General features: G+C 54.5%; 1 protein-coding gene across 3 annotated transcripts in view; it reads right to left on the bottom strand.

Moving 5' to 3' along the window:
* TSHZ3 (teashirt zinc finger homeobox 3) overlaps nt 1-12,984 on the bottom strand; it is a 74,095-nt gene extending 61,111 nt beyond the window's left edge. Inside the window, exons 1-2 of one of the 3 annotated variants that reach the window (XM_046683916.1) lie at nt 8,985-12,984; nt 7,436-8,119 (exon numbers count right to left, since the gene is read on the bottom strand). In XM_046683916.1, the coding sequence (XP_046539872.1) occupies nt 7,436-7,475 (40 nt within the window). In that variant the 5' untranslated portion in view covers nt 7,476-8,119; nt 8,985-12,984. Of the gene's footprint in view, nt 1-7,435; nt 8,120-8,380; nt 8,612-8,642; nt 8,802-8,984 lie in introns of those variants that run through there. The other 2 variants (XM_046683917.1, XM_046683915.1) reach the window with 2 other exon arrangements.
* Nucleotides 12,985-16,369: the final 3,385 nt, after the last annotated feature.

Genomic DNA, 16,369 nt, shown 5'->3' with positions numbered 1-16,369 from the left:
CACACAGCACTTCCCATAATCCCACACCAGGAGAAAGCCGGCAGAAAGCATCTCCTTGGATCTGAAAGCCCCGCTAACCGCCTCCTCTGAGCTCTTCCTGCACTCCTGTACCTCAAGCTCACCTCATTCCGCGGCCACCTCTAAAGTGTTTACCTCTCTCCTCGACAGAAGATAATGGCCACCTTTTCTTAATTAGCCACATCTTTAAGGAAAAGGGCATTAAGATTCCTAGGCAACCAGCTTGGAGATCCCTCCAAGCCAAGGGCCATCCTTTCCAGTAAATGACTCTCCTTTGGAATACCAATGAACACGGCTCGCGTCAATTGTCACCTATGCCCGAAAATAGTGAAGAACACGTGTCTATAAACCAGACTTGATGAGAAGGAATTTTAGCAGTAGTGTTACAATAAGGTGTTTATATTTTTTATGTGCTTACCATATTACCTTTATTATGTGTAACATCAAAGTGATTATAGCAATTACATCTAACAGAATTAATTACAGAACTTCCCATCACTCCAGGATACATAATGCATTAGAAGTAAGCCAAAGAAAGAAAACATCTTGATTGTAGTAACTATTGTTGGTATGTATTTTCCCTGGCAGCAAAGTCAAACCAACGGCAGCTTTCAGGAAGAGCAGGGCAATGGAAACTGAGAGGTTTAATAGGGAATGAGGTGTATTTTCTTTAAATTAACTACCACTTTTGCCTAATAATACGTTGGCACTATTGGACATATAAAATCAATTTAATTTTTTAAGTGTAAATCTTTAAAAGGTGCTGGGCTAATCCACCCAACCAACGTTACTACATAGAGAAGAAAGCACATGGGCGAAAGACTCACAAGTCTTTACGTATGCAAAATAAATTCACTCAAGACTTCATTAATATTAATTTAAATTCAAAACCCATTTACATTAAATTGTTCATTAAAAATTGCCTATTTTATGCAACATGCATTTCTCAAAGAACTCAGAGGAAACTGAATACATACGACTAGATTTAATGATGGGGATGCAAAATCAAAAGTAAATGAATTTGAGTCATTTCACGTATATTACCAAACAGCCCTTTGCTCTCCATTAAGGATGGGTTCCAGTTTGGGGAACAAACACTTGGAGTATTTTGCTTTCCACTACCAGAAGCGTGTGAACATGACCTTGTGGTCTACCAAACACTAAGAAGAAAACAGGAGAAACTGGTGGAATGGAGAGGGCAGCCAATTCAAAACTGGACTTGGGAAGGGAGGCGGCACCACCTCACAATGGCAACTGGACTCACAGAGCTTCCAGAGTTAGGCTCACTGTTTAAAAAACATACATCAGTTAGCATTTGCCAGCGCCCATCTTGGTCTAGAATTGACAGTTTCTCTCTCCACTTCACTCCGCCCTCTGCAATCCTTTATTCCTCAAGCAAGGGGATGAGGAATGTGAAGATGAGTTCCTAAGTTCCTTGCTCTGGTGCCTTCCCCCTCAAAGACAATCTGAACTTCCACTGTTTCCCCAACAGCTGTTCTGGATGAAGAAAACACAGTCATAATTAATAACATGTGCCCTGACAGTACGAATTAATAATTTATCATTAAGCCCAAACAAATTTAAATTATTCTTCAAGAGCCACACCTTTGCTCATCTGAGGATCGGCTGAAAGGTCCAGGTAACGTGGCCTGGAGAAAAACGCTTTCTCCCCCTCACTAGAGTCACTCTTTCTGAAATACTAAAATAATTTACAGAATTGAAGGTAATTAAACCCAAGAATCTAAGTGCTGATCAAATCAAGTGTATGTGCTCGAAATGTCTTCCTTTTTAAATGGGGCTTATAAAATATTCAATATTTGGTCAAGGACACTATGTAATCTTTCTAATAAAGATCCCTAAGCCCAGAGCACGACAGCGGTTCAGGCAAGTGGTCATAAGCAGATTATGCTCCGTGACTGTCTTTTTTTCACTTCCAAAAATGCACAGCATTATGCTAGTCACAAACAGTAACCTGAAATTTTTACATCCATGTCTAACGTCAGTGTTTACAACTGTTGAAAAATTAGAGAAAGCTACCAAGACTATGTATCCATTTCTTACAATTCAGGTAAAAAAATCCAGAAGGGGATAAAAAACATATTCATAGCCATTGTTTAGTAGGATTTAAAAATTAATTTAGTGACTAACTGCAAACACTGGAAACTAGAATTAATCTGTCTGGATTTTTTTTAAAGGCTTACAGACATTTAAATGCATGTATCAGGACACTTTATCAACCTAACATAAAATTGTCATCTTATCTTATTATATGACTATTTTATGCATGTGTCAAAGAATTTAAAAATGACTGCCTGTCTATTGAGTCTAATTACAACTGCACATTATCTGTCTAGATGTACCAGTCCATATCATTGTTATAAATACAATATATTGTATTCACCTTTCATTTTTAACTTCAGACAGAGAAACCACAATTTGGAGCATAACTGAAACACACACGCACGCGCGCACACAGCGCGAACACCTGAGGGTCTGGGGTAAGTGACACCACTGTCCCGATCTGCCCTGTGTCCCTCCAGGGCTGTGGGGTAAAGCTACAGGGGGTTACAAAGCAGCTTATTTGAGAGGCCAGTCTTCCCCACTGGGCTGCACATGGACACAGAAGGGTAGACACAAACCTTACTTTTTTTTTTTTTTTTTTACTACAAGACCAAAACTATTTTTATAGCTTGTCCAGTGACAGGCAGGAATAAAAACGGGCCAGCAGGAAAGCTTCACAAACTGCACCTGGAACGCCTGGGCTCTGCTTGCGGTACTGGATTAAACATGGCTGTGGCACACCAGGACACGACTCCATCCTCTCCTCTCCTCTCTCCTTCCCTGCCCGGGTCAGCTCTGCAGCCCTGCCCCAGCCGGGCTCCGCCAGCCACGCCACGACACAAGTGAAAAGGAAAGCGCCCGAGTGGGACCAGGCACTCTGACCTCAAGAAGGTGACCCTTCTCCCTCCAGAAACCCCACTAGCGGGGGGAGGGCGGGGGAGAGGAAGGCCTTTAATGCTGAGAACTCACCTGGGCTTCATGGCATTTCCCATGGCCCTGAGCAGTCACCTTTCATTCTAATCACTTTACAAAGCAATCTTTGGTAAAAAGAGGGAAAATGCAGACTCGGGAGGCAATTTAGGGAATAACTGCTGATACCTCAGTTATTGACGATCTTGCTCCCGTTTACGAGCACGCTCAAGGCGAAACCGAGAACAAAATGACAACATCAACCGCTCACAATCAAGTGTGGCCCTGGAGAGCACTGAAGCCCTAACTGACAGTTGTCACGATAATGGGGGCACAGCAGCTGATTCTGGAAGGTTCTCTCCCCTATGTGGATATCCAGGGGAATAGCCTTGCCTCCTGCCCTCTTTGTTTTTCTCCTTCATCTTCTCGATTTTCCTTTTTAAAATCTGCTTTGTGTCTCTCATTTTGTAGGAAAAGGGGGGAAAAAAATCACAGAGTGACCAAAACCAGTCATTTTGTCACCTTGCTACAGGGTAGCACACCTGTCCAAAGGAGAAATGCATGGCAGGTTTGAGAGCAAATAAACTCCCAAGGCTGATGCCGAAATGCCCTCCTGAATGCTCATGCACTTCCAAGAGAGAAGAAAAGAGCTCCTCTCTGGAGCTGCCCGCCGTGGATGAGACTGAGCAAGGCTAGGATGGCAGGGCTTGGGCAGCTCCAGGTGCACCACCTTCCAGGCAGGCCGAGTCTCCTGGCGATGTGAAACTCCCTCTGCCCTGCCACTACGAGCTCATCCTAGTCCCTGGGGCCCCACAGTGATCTGTTACACCAGCAGATCCCAGGGAGTCCAAGTCACTTTGAGAAAACTCAGATGCTTGAAGGTTTACCCTCGTGATGTAACCACCTAAGCTATGGAAGATTATTCTCTTTTAATGAGTAAGATTCAAAAGGTCAGTGGCAAGTCGCTGTTCTTCGAGGATTTTTTTTTTTTTTTGGAAGCTTAGGCAATGGTATTTTGATTTTACATTTTCCTCCAGAAGATAAATATGAATGGATAGGATGTTATCTTCTAGTAAGTATTGCTCTAATTTTTTCCCCAGTATTTTCAAATAATACTTCTTGAAAAACAAACACAATGCATAGGAGAGAGTCATATGTTAAGCAAGGGACAATGGTCATTTTGCCTGAAGGACACTGGCCTCTCCAACCTTGCTCCCATGAGCTTCTACGGGCAGCAACATCTGTCCAGCACAAATGGACCGCCCTTTGAAATTACACGCCTGGAGAAAGGAAACTCCTGCCCAGGTTTTCTTCGGCAGGTGAAGAAATCTCTCTCTCTCTGAGAAAAGACATTAAGCCATACATAATTTCTATCAAAAAAAAAATATCCTGAAGTACAGAAATCTGTCTTTTCAGGGATTCTTGGAGCCCGTGTGGCCTTGTGGAGAGCAGTGTCACATTTGGCCTAGATATAAAGACTGTGTGCACCTGTGTGCTATGTCTGCAAGCTCTCCCCAGCTCTCAGCCCTTTGTGGTTGTTATTCTACCCCAGACCATTAAAAGGGCCCTAATTCCTATGACATGATTATCCAGGTACCAAAGCCCATTTGTCACCTGCAGCAGAAAATTGAGTTAATGCACAACTAAAGGCAGCCAGGACTGTGTAATATCAACTTGATTACATCAAACTAGCTGCAAACCTAATTCTGCTGGATGACACTGCGTCGAGCTTGTCATCTCCAATCATTAAAGCTGTCAGGGATCCATCAGGTTTACAGCTAATTAGGTGAACACTAATGAAGCTGGCAAAACAACTTTTCTTTTTTTATGGCTGAGCGGACCTTTCAGTTTGGAGGGGAGAAAAATTCTCCAGTATTCTCAAGGTTGCTGGGGACCAGATTTCCAGTCACCAATCAGCAGACATCTTTCTTTTTCCCACTCTCTCTCTCTATCAGTACAAAGCAATCAATTTGTCATCACTCCCAGGATGCCACAAAAGCAGACATGAACCTTGTAACTTGCAGCTGTGAGGACTGAAAAAGGGAGGAAAAAAATGGGAAGTTTCCTGTGCATCCAAACAAACAAAAAAACTCACACAGCTCACTTATTGGCCTGGGCAGTGTTACCACTGGCCTAAACATGGAGGGCTCTTTTTATTCCTCCAGTCTTCTTAAATAAGTAACCCTTCAGACATTCCCAACCCCTCCTCCGCACGTCCATTAGGCAGAGGCATTCTGATAAAGTAAATCCAAAACCAGGGTATGGGAAAGAAAGAAAGCACTCACGCTGCCAACTTCTGATTGACCATTAAGCTATTGATGAATGTGCCTGTCAGGAGAGAGACAATTAAATCAAATATGAAACAAAGTCGTTCTGACGGGTCATTTTGATAGAGCAAAACCATTCTTCCATCTCCTATTAGTCGTGCAGTCAAGTTTTTATATAATGAATATTTCTTAACTGACCTGAGATTCCCTGGCTGGCCTTTTAAAAGGTGCAAAAAGGTTAGGGAAGAGGTTCCTTTAAGAAACATAAATAAAACCAGTAATACGGTTCCTCCTTCTCTAATATTTTTAGCAGAAAGTTATCAAGTAAGAGTCTCAGATTGGCAAGTTGGAAGAGAAAAGATGAACCAACCACAGAGAGAGTTCTAAACCAAATGTAAAGATGTAATCCCATATGGTTCATTTGATTGAGACACACAGATACCTTAAAATGTGCATCCAGAAAGGAAAGAAAAAATTTCAAAGACTGGAAGAAGCCCAAGACACTCCTACTGCCCAACTTTGTGAAGGAGCCCTCCAAACTTTTAGAGTTTATTTTGGGTAGATAAGCTCATTGCTCGAGTCTGGAATTACAGGAGAAGGTGGGATGGTGAACAGCACCAGCCCTCCCCACAACCACTACTGGGGTTTTCAAACTTTCTAAATTTGGGCAACACCGAGGACCGACAGCAAAACCTGAATTATATGCCCCAAACCAAGTCTGTTTCCTCCTAAAATTTTCTTAAGACGCAAACAGGAAAGTACATTTCTGGGAGAAGAAAGAGCAGCATTCCCTCTCTGGGACCTGCGAAGGAGACTTCAGTTCAGAGTGCAGCCAATGCGTGAGCTCCACCGGCAGTGCCCGTTGACATGATGGAAATGACCCTCACCGGCACCCCCACTGTTACTACAGGCACTCAGGGGCAGCATGGTACAACGCCTTCATCCAAGAAGGGCACCAAGCAACGCCCTGACCCTTCTCTCTGCCCCCGCTTCTTCCACCAAAAGAAAAGAAGAGAAAAGAAAAGAAATGAACATCCACTTAACCCTCCCATTCAGGCAGCATCTGAACCTCTGCACATCTGAGTGTTACTCATATCAAAATACATCCCGTCCATATGTGGTCCTCTCAGCAATCCGCCCCAAATCCCTGAAGTTGCACTGACAGGGCCCTAGTGACGTCACAGAGCTTGGCCTCACCATTGCGAGTGATTTATTGATGTTTATTGGGAATGAATAGATCAAAGGCAGCAGCGTGACAGGCGATCAATCAGTCATCAAATCAAGGGTGGCAAAGGTCCAGAAGCCCTTCTTCCAGGCAACGTGCCCCCAACTGACATTATTGCAAAATAATGTTATGTGTGTGGGTTTTGTTTTGTTTTCAATGATGCTTTTTCCAGAAAAGAAAAAAAATCGGCTCAGTCTTAACAGGAGTTGACACTCCTGGCAAAAAAAAAAAGGGAAAAAAAGTACTCAGACACGTCTCAGAAGTAAGTGCTATGAGGAGACGAGGGTGGGAGAAGCAGTGGAAGGAGCAGGGCGGGTAAGGGAGCACAAACAGGGGTCAAGGGAACGCCGGCTTCTAACGGGGACTTGACAGTCATCTGACAATACCCAGACCCTGAGCGCTGTGGTTTCCACCGCCGTGCCCGGTTTGGGCCCAATAAATGACGGATCAATCGGATTAGCAGTAAGGTGGACGAAGGGACCTCCTCACTCACTCACTCGCTCTCTTTCGCTCCGCAGACACCGGGCAGTCCCTCGCCGGCCGGCCACGGGAGGACACAGAAGGTGTCCCAGGGAACTCAGGTGACCCCGCCCGCCCCTCACAGAAAGAGACAGAAGAGGGCTCCTTCCCGTCCCCTCCGCAGCCAGAGAGCAGAGGAGGCAGGGACTCAGCCCGGCTCCGTTCGCGCCGAGCGAGCGAGCGCGGCTCCCCAAGTGGGTGCGAGCGGGAAGAGGGCAGAGCGCGGCGGGGCGTCCGGGGGCGCCGGGACGCGAGGCGGGCGCACGCACCCGGAGAGGAGAGCGGCGAGCGAGCCCGGCGCCCCGGAGTTACTCTGCGCCGGCAGAGGGAGAGGGGCGAGGAGCGGGGCAAGGAGCGGGGCCGCCGCCGGCTGGAGACGCGGGGCGAGGAGAGGAAGAGGAGGAGGAGGAGAGGAGGAAGGGGAAGCGGCTCGTACCTGCTGCGCGCCGGGGCGCCTGCTGCTTCCTCCTCGGCATGATGCTCCTCCGGCGACTGCCACTGCCGCCGCCGCCGCCGCCGCTGCCGGGCTGAGGAGCGGGAGGGAGGGGCGGCGGGCCCGCGGGGGGGGCGAGGCGGGCCGGCTCTCAGCCTCCCCCCCGGAGAGCGGCCGCCCGCAGGATGCTGCTGCGCCCCGGCTCTCCGCGTCCCCCCCTCTCCGCGCTCCTCCGCGATCCCCGAACGTGCGGAGGGAAGAAGGAGGGCGGGCGAGGGAGGCGCGGGGAGGGAGGAGCGCGGGGGGAGGAGGAGGCACAGGAGGAGGAGGTGGTGAAGGAGGAGGAGGAGGAGGACCGCGCTGCCGGCGGAATGGGAAGTTTGACAAATCGCTCCAGAGGCCGGAGGAGGAGGGGGCGGGGAGGAGCGGCGGCCCTGCCCCCCCCCGCCCCGTCCCCAGACGAGGTGCGCGGGGTTCGGGGCCGGGGGGCGGGGAGAGGGGGAGAAGGCGGGCAGAGGGGTGGGAGGAGGAGCGCCGGAGCGGCCCGGGCCGGTCCTGCCCGGCCCCCGCCCCCGGACGGGGGGTCAGGGCATCGAGGGGCGCTCAGCCGCCGCCGCAGCCTTGGGCTCAGCGGTCCAGTCTTCTGCCCGTGGCGCGGCTGGAGCGGCGGCGGCGGCAACAGGCAAGCTTAAAGGAAAAGGAGATGATCGTGTCACTCGCCCGCCCGCGGGGGCACCGCGCCCCCGCTCCCGGCCCGGGGCCTGTCTAGGACCCCCGCCCAGTCTGGGGAGGGGGTGCCGCCCGTGCGCCTCCGCCCCGTGCGCGCACGCAGGGGCGCGGCGCCGGCCCGGCCGAGCGCGTCCCGGGGCGCTCGCTACCCCCGCCCGCCCCTCTTCCCCACCCGGCCTCGCCCCCTGGCCGCCCCCAGCTGCCTCGCCCGGGCCGCACTCCTCTCCACTCGCTGCGTCCAGAGCCCCCAGCCCGGTCCCCGGGCCTAGGCCCGCGCCTCCCGGGGATGCCAGGGCCCGCGGGCGGGCGCCGGCGCCCTCGTGGGAGGAGGCTGCGCGGGCCAGAGTGGGTGGGGGCTGCTCTCAGACCCCGCGCGACCCGGCTCCTCCCCCGGGACCCGCCGCCGCCACTTCCCCCAATTTTTTTTTCCCGGGCAAACTTTCCCGGGCCCGTCCCGGGGGTCGGTGTGGTAGGGGGGTACCTTCAAGTTTCCTCTCCTGACTGGGAGGATCCCAGCCCATCCACCCCGCCCCTCGCCCCCTAGGCGCCGGGCCGCGCCCCCGTCCCGGGCGCAGGCAGATCCGAGGGCGGGACGGGGCGGGGGAAGAAACTCAGGCTCCCAAGCCCATCCCCCGCCCCTGGGCGCCCCGGAAGGGGGCCGCCGCGCCTAGCGCCGGGCCCGCCGGCAGGACTGGGCGAGCAGAATTGATTATTGATTGGGTGATTGGGGTCGCTGAGGCGCCCAGCGGGCCAGGCCGGCGGGCCACGGAGAGGAGGAGCTGGCAGGGCTGCGGTGGCGGCGGGGCGACGCAGGCTCACTTACGGGCGGCCGCGAGGGCGCGGGTGGGCCGGAGCTCATTGGGACGACCCCCGAGCGGCGGCGGCTGAGCGGGAGCCGGAGACCGAGCCGGAGCGGCGCGGGCGGCGGCGCATCGATGCGCTGCGGGCTCGATTGCGTCTCCCTGAGCCAGCTCTTGGGCCGGGAATGGGGCGGCCGCGGCGGGGCCGGCTCCGGGCGCTGCTGGGCGGCGGTGGCGGGGGGCGCGGGGGCGGCCGCCGGGCCGGCGGTCCCCGAGGCAGCGCTGCTTCTGGGCACGCCGGCTGGGGCGCAGGGACTCCCCTGGGTCCCACGTCCGATAGTCCTGGCGAGGGCCGGAGCCCCGCGCCCTGGGACTGGCTGCTTGAGCGCTCCCGGAGCTGCAAACCCCGGCCTTCTTCTTCCTCCCTTCCTTTCTTTTTCTTTTTTTTTTCCTTTTTTAATCTTTCTTTCCTAGTTTCTTTCTCCCTCTTCTTCTGCCCGCTCTCCTCTTTATTTTGTCTTTATGACTGTTTCTGCAAGTTTGTTTTAAAAGTTCACGGGCATGCTTTCTTTTCTTTTAGACCAGGAGACCGTGATCTCACCCTGACGGTAAGATCAAAAGTCTCCGCTCGCCCCAGCCTGCGGGCTTGGGCTCGGTCCAGACGCCTCCTTGAATGCAGATGTGCCGCCGCCGGCCTCCCGGGCTATAAAGCCGCCTCCGGCGCCGTCGCGCGCTGGAGCGCTCGGAGTTGCGGGGTGCGGACCCCGGGCTGTTGCGGGGAGTCAGAACCGGGCTGTGGCTGGGCTCCGGGGCTGGCCGTGTGTGGCGGACTCGGGGCAGGGGCGCGGCGTGCAGTGTGTGCCTGCAGCCGCAGAGGCCGGAGCGACTGCCCCTCCAGGCCCGGAGACGCGGCCGTGGGGCGTGAAACGCTTCTTGCGAACGAGGAAACGGTGAGTTGGCAGACACCGCCCGTGGCCTCACGGTTCTGTCGCGGCGCTGGGCCCCTCTTGCCTGGAGGAGGGTAGGCGTCGCGCGAGGTCAGCTCCTGCCCGCCCCCGGCTCGCCTCCAAAGCGCCGATCGCCCACTTAGGCCTGCCGGTTGTGGTGTGTGCACAGCGCTGGGCGCCGCGCACGGAAGGCAGAGTATCGCCCTGGCTCGTGCTCCCCCCTCCTCTCCTTCCCCGCGCCGCTCTCCAAACCTCTGTTCCTCCGCCCCCTCCCCCTGCCGGTCTCGGCCTGAGCTCAGTTCTCCGCGCCGCCCGGAGCCACCGCAGATCACCGCCTCGCCCTCCCCCGCTCAGGCGCCGCGCGCTGCGCGATCCGCCCTAACATCTGTCCGTCCAACCATTGGCGCATCCATCAGTGTCAATGAGCTGCACATCGCAGCGACAGCCCGTCACGCACAACACGGGCTATGCGGAGTGCATACTGCGACCGCGCTGCCTTGCCCGGACACGCCAACAGGGTTTTGGCCCGGCTTGGAACCGTGATCTCTAGGGTGTTCTTTTAGTCAAACGCACCCCGTTTAATATTGGTACCGCAAAACGTCACTAGTTTTGCAGGCCATTCTAGGGATGGGGCAGATGGAGGAGTACAGTGTCAACCCAGCACTTACATTCCACCAAGTTCTCTCTGCCCCTTTTCTGTGGACTGGGTGCGGTGGAGGAAAGAAGGAAGGGAGGCTTCCCAAATCCGCACCAAGCACAGTATAGAGCCGTTAGCTACCTGAATGCAGGGGCTTAACCCGCTTCAGCTGGCCGGGTCTGGGGCTGTTGAGGATGCCAGGCAGGTCTTAGCCAGAAGGTCTCAAGCTAAAACTTTGCCAGGCCCCGCCTGGCTGCTGCACGACACGGCCTGACAGGGAGGAGCGAGAGGAGGGGGGGAAACGCGGATCCCAGTGAGAACCGCGGGCTCGATTTAGGGAGAAATGGTGTCTGGTTGGCAGTAAGTCTATAATTCACATGTTATTTACAGAGGGAGAAAGGGCAGGGCCATATGTTTGAGAAGCCAGAGCTTGTCGGGGAGCTCCCCGGCGCCATTCTCTGAGAGTGCTGACCTCCGCTGTGGTTGCACGTTCCCCAGCTTTTGCTTCTTTTCCCCACTGCCCCCCACGCCCAGCTGTCCAAAGGACAAACATCTTCACATATGTCCCTGAGCAGTTTGGCCAGGCCAAAGGACCTTTCTTGTGCTCCCCCCTAAGAACTTCAGGGGAAGGGCGCGCGGAGGACCCACTCCTCGGACGTCTGCGGGGCGGCTGTACCCGGCATTTTACCTGACTTTATTCCTACTGCAAATATTTCTGTTCGAGTTGTGCCCCTCAGTCGACTACATAAGCGGGTAAAGCTTTGCGTGTGTTCGTTCGCCGAATCGCGACTTGAAAGGGATGCAGGACTGCTCTCCAGGAGCACGGAGGTCTGCACGGTTCCGGAGGAGGCCGGGGACAGCCGCGGCGGCGCTCGCTGGGGTTCCTTCCCGCGGCAAGGACGGGCGCGCTCCAGAGTGCGGGCTTCACGCCCCACATCCAGCGGCCAAACTGCATGCACGCTAGACTAGGGGGCGGAAAAGCCCGCGCCCGGCGGAGGAGCTAGAACTCTGTAGAAGACACATTGTGCAGAAATCTTTTTACCCCACTCTGAAGAGTTGCAGATACCTTTGAAAAGCAACAACAGGCTTCCACCCCTGCACCAGCACCTGGTCACTTCTTAGCTGCGTGAGTTACGCAAAAAGTAATCCCCTAGGCCAGTTAGATGCCCCCACCAACTGGAAGGTGCCACGTTTCTGGGAATAATTTTTTAAATCCCTGAAAATAAAAAGAGAGAAAGGCTGAGGGGCAGTGGGGCGACACACCGAAATGCCCAGCGGCCAACGCCCATAAGGGAAACTGGCTGCTGCCAGGTGGCTCACCCCGCAGTGCGGTGGTAATATTTACAAGCCGTGGAAATTCCCAGAAGCCTTGAAGACAACTCCTGACCCCAAGACTGCGCCTGGGGTCCCGTGGAACCCCGCTCCTCCCCCGTGGCCAGGCGCGGAGCCCTATTCAGTACAAATGCTCCCAAATGTCGCTTCTTCTGGTCAAGGATTAGAAATCCGACTCCAGTTTTCCGAACTCAAGGAGCCACAGGCCCCAGTCTCAGGGCCTAGCTGCGCAGGTCTATCCCACCCCGGGGGCGTTCGTGCCCTTGGCTAACCCGATCTCCACCCGGAGGAGTTCGAAAAAAGAAAAAGTACGCGGGCGTGGCTGGGAACAAGTGTGCGCGAGAGGGGCAAGGATCTCGCCCGCAACACGGCGGCAAGAGTCGGGAAGTTCATGCCAGGGAAGGAGCAGCCCGGCCACCGCCGGGAGGCAGCCGAGGTTGTGTTCAAGGTGCGGTTGAGGGCAGTGGGTGACAGACCGCCAGACCCCAGCAAGGCTGAAGTGTGCCCTCATTTGGGATGGGCAGTAAGGGAAAAGATTTCAGGAAAAAGGCGTCCTCGAAACTGTCGGTCCAGGAAGAGTAGCCAGGGTAGGCTGGGACCCCAGGCGCCCAGGGGCCTAAGCCCAGACCTTGGAGAGGGGTTCTTCGTGCCCCGAGGGAGTAGCGGGCCACCTGGAGAGTAAGCTCCAGGAGCCTGCACCCCATTTCAATGCGTGAGGGCATCTGGCCCGGCGGTGGGCCTTATGGGAGCCCAGCGCCTGCCCTGCAATGCCAAGGGGGGCGGCGCCCACTGCTCTCCTGCCTGCGCCCGCCTGGAACACTAGTGCTCCCGTCTGCCCCTTCCACTCTCCTGCTCACACCACAGGCTTGGCTAGGCAGGAGAAAGTGCCCTGGGTGCAGGGGAGCTGCCTGCCTGCCGCCGCCTGCCTACCACACCTCAGCCAAGAATCGGACGGGACCTCAGCCCCGGCGGAGCGCGAAGGATTCGGACCCTGGGGCCAGGCCCTCGCCAGGCGGTAAACTGTTTGCTAAAAGTGCATTTACACAGCAGCGAAGTTTGTTTCTCTTTTTCCGGTAGCTTTGTTTTAACGAACCAGATGTTTTGTCTGTAAATTCTCCCAAGAACTTTTACAGTTTTGACGTGAAATAAACCTTCGAAAATCGGAGCGGTATATTAATGCCACTTCTGTGGGGCCTCGGGGGAGCTGCGTTAGGCGCGCCGGGATGTGAGCTGGGGGCGGGGTGGGGCATTCTTCGAAAACAGGTAGGAGACATCTCCGGGTTCAAAATCAAGAATCGGTGTTGGGGGCAAGCAGCGCCTACCTCCCCCCCCCCCCCCCCCACCATATACACGGAGACACACGCGCCCATCCCCTCCCCTCCGGCGGGCGGGGGCTTCCTGGTTTGTAAATTTCCTGTAGCTCAGCCACACAGGTCTCACCCAACTTTGCCAACTGTACCCACTGCACGCCCGCCATTCCCGCCAGGACCACTCTACTCAAAGGCAAAAGGGCCTTCGATCTTTCCGGGCCTGCCTTGACGACGCCCGCGGTCTAGGCGCCCCTGCTTGCCCTGAGCTCCTGGGCAGGACAGTACAGTGAGAATTTTGGGTGGAAGCTGACCTGGTCCAGCCCCTGTAGGAAGCCAGGGCCGGCAGGTCCCCCTCCTGGATGTCTGTTTTTTTCTGACTCAGGATTTCCAAGCAATTATAAACGTCTTTAAAAACAAAACCAAAAACTATACTGCTAACGGGGAAGGAGGGTACATAGTTATCAAGGGAAACTGGTCTGCCTACACATGCATCTCCCGGTTGGGTGATTCTTAGGGACTACTTCCTCGGGATTCAGGAAAACTGGCTGCGGCTCTTCCCCTCCGCACCTCCTCGCTTTCCTGGGCTCTCAGCCCCTCGTCTTCAGATTTGAGGAGCCCAGTTTTAGACTCAACTCCCTTTTCTTCCCTAATTCTCTTTCAAGCTCAATCATTTACGAACTTTCAAAAAAACTTTTTTAGGAGACCGAGGATTAAATAAAGAAAATAAAAAGTCTTTGTTTTGGTCTAAGGAGGATAGATGTATATTAAGTTCAGCTTGGAGGGCGCAATTTCTGGTGAAATGCCCTTTGGTCAAATCCCACGCGTCGACTTGAGTTGTGCGGGGAATTTCCTGGATTACTCGCTACAGCGTGGCGTGTTTCTTCCCACTCTGGGTGAAATGAGTTTTTGTAAACCACTTGGGCAACGCTTACAACAAACCAAAAAAACTGCGCTGGAGAGCGCTGCAGCCGCGGTGGCGTTCACCCCTGGCTGGAAGCGAGCAGGTCTTTGCTGGCTGGAATGCACAGGCGCCCATCTCTTCCAGCGCAGATACGGAAGCTGCGGGCACCGGCGTGTGTCTGAGTCAATGCGTGGGCTGCCCGATGCGAGGCTGAGCTCCCGCTCCTCGAATGCAGGAGCCCTGGAGGAGGAGGAGGTCTCAGACCAGACAGCCCAGCTTCGCAAGCCTGGTGACCTCATCAACTAGCCAGGGAATTTGCAAGATGAAGAAGAACCATGTTTCCCTTTTCTCTTTCACTATATCGCTCTTCTTTTCTGTCTTACACGTTAGGGTTTGTGTTTGTCCCTGAATTTCCAAACGGGAAAGACGGAGCGCAATTCTCGGTGGAGCAGGTGCAAGAGAGAGGGACGCTGCGCTGGGGCCTCGTTCTTTCTCATTTTTATTTCTTGACACTTGGTGCGTATCACGTGTATTTCCAGAATAGGAGAGCCAGAGTTCTTTGGGATATGGTGGTCAGAGGGTCAGGTCCTTCCTATGCGGATGGTCTCTGCTCTCCAACTCTTTGCTAACTCCAAGACTTTCCTCTTCCTCAGAGAAGCTCTGAATTCCTCCCCCTCTTCGTCCTTCTGCCACTTCTCTTTCCCACATCTCTTTCGTCTTTCTTATTTCCTCCTCCTATCTCTCTGTTTTCTTTTTGTGTTTTCTCTTCTATCAGTCACTCCTGGACCCCCATAAGAATTCCCAAAGGTTGCATATTTCGGGTCTACCAAGTGCTCACCCCAGAGAGGTCCTTCTCCCTCTGACAAGGCAGGGTCCGCCGGTGCACAGATCGCGAGGGGACAAAGCAGTTTGTGGTTGCTGCAGCTTTTTAGAGGGAGGGGGAGGGGAGGTCAGAAATAGGTTGACACTTGGTTTAAAAATAAAAGAATATGTTAAAAAGTTTCAAAGCTGCCAATAAAACCCTTTAAGTGGCTTGTGATTCAGTGCCTGGAGTTGCGGGGATGGCATTGGTAAATGACTCTAATGCCCAAAGAAAAATATTACAGATGCCGCTGTCTCGGCTACCAATCGGGCGCCGCTCTCCTGCGCGGGCGGCGGCTCCTCTCAGTCGCGGAGGGCACCCGCATTTGCATGATAAATTGACCAGACTGGCGGCAGCCAATGAAATATTCAAATTAGTCCTGGGGTTAGGGGTGGAGTCCCTGGGGCTCCCCCTTTGAGCCGGCAGCGGGAGCTGGCTGTGCCACCTCTCCATCAGCGCCCTCTAGAGGCGGGACAGCGTGCGTGGCAGCTCCCGCCCCAGGGATGGGGGCGGGGAGGGGGCGATGGGGAGGGAGGAGGTAGTGGGCTGGGGTGCGCTCAAGGCTGGTCTAGCCGACTAGGTGCGCCGCAGTCTCTGCCTGCGTCTTGCACTTGCACATGGGTTGCAGAGGCAGGTGGTGACCCCAAGGAGGGGTTTAAGGAGAGCTCTAGCACCTTCACCCCAACTATCTTCCCTAGGTTCCCCAAGACCCCTAGAACTTAGTTTAAAACTGTGATTGCCCCATTGACATAGCTTGAAGACAAGACCTTTGCCCACCCCAGACGACGACCTCCAATATTGAAATTCTGGAGCAGACAAATCTTCCTTGCCCTGCGTGGAGGACTGTGTGCCCACGCAGGCCGGGCAGTCCAGGGCTCTGGAAGCTAGGACTAGGTTGGGGCGCTCCAGGGCCTGCACCCTGCCTAGGACCGCCAACCTTGGACAGGCTGTGGGAGCCCAGCCCCTGGGAAAGCCTGAGGGGGCAGTGCCAGCATGCTGACAATGACCTCAGCAGGCAGAACTCCTCCCCTGGGAAAACATGGCCTGGAGGAAGCACCCCGACCTCAAGGCAGGAGCTCCAGCTCCTGTGAGTGTGCAAAGGCATGCCAGCAGGGACTTGTGTACAGTGCCCATCAGGGTGTAAACGCCCAGCTAGGAGGGGTGTGGAAATAAGTGGGTGTGCTGGTGCACACGGAAGGACAGGCTCTGCAATGGTGCCGACTCCTGGTCGCCCAGGAAATGGGACTCCGAAGGCACCAGGTGAGCTGGCCTCCTGACCTGGCTCCTGCTGGTGGCTCAGCACTCAGGGACACTTTTGCGGGGAATGCTGGGTTGGCTTCCACCAAGGACAACCTATACCTTTTGTCCGCTGAGCATCTCTCCCCCACACACCCTGCCCCCACTGGTGCCGGGTGCCCT

Source organism: Equus quagga, chromosome 13 (genome assembly GCF_021613505.1).
Source record: "Equus quagga isolate Etosha38 chromosome 13, UCLA_HA_Equagga_1.0, whole genome shotgun sequence".
In the NCBI taxonomy this organism is placed as follows: Eukaryota; Metazoa; Chordata; class Mammalia; order Perissodactyla; family Equidae; genus Equus; species Equus quagga.
The sequence above is the reverse complement of the archived record's forward strand: the minus strand, read 5'-3'. Positions and strand labels throughout refer to the sequence as shown.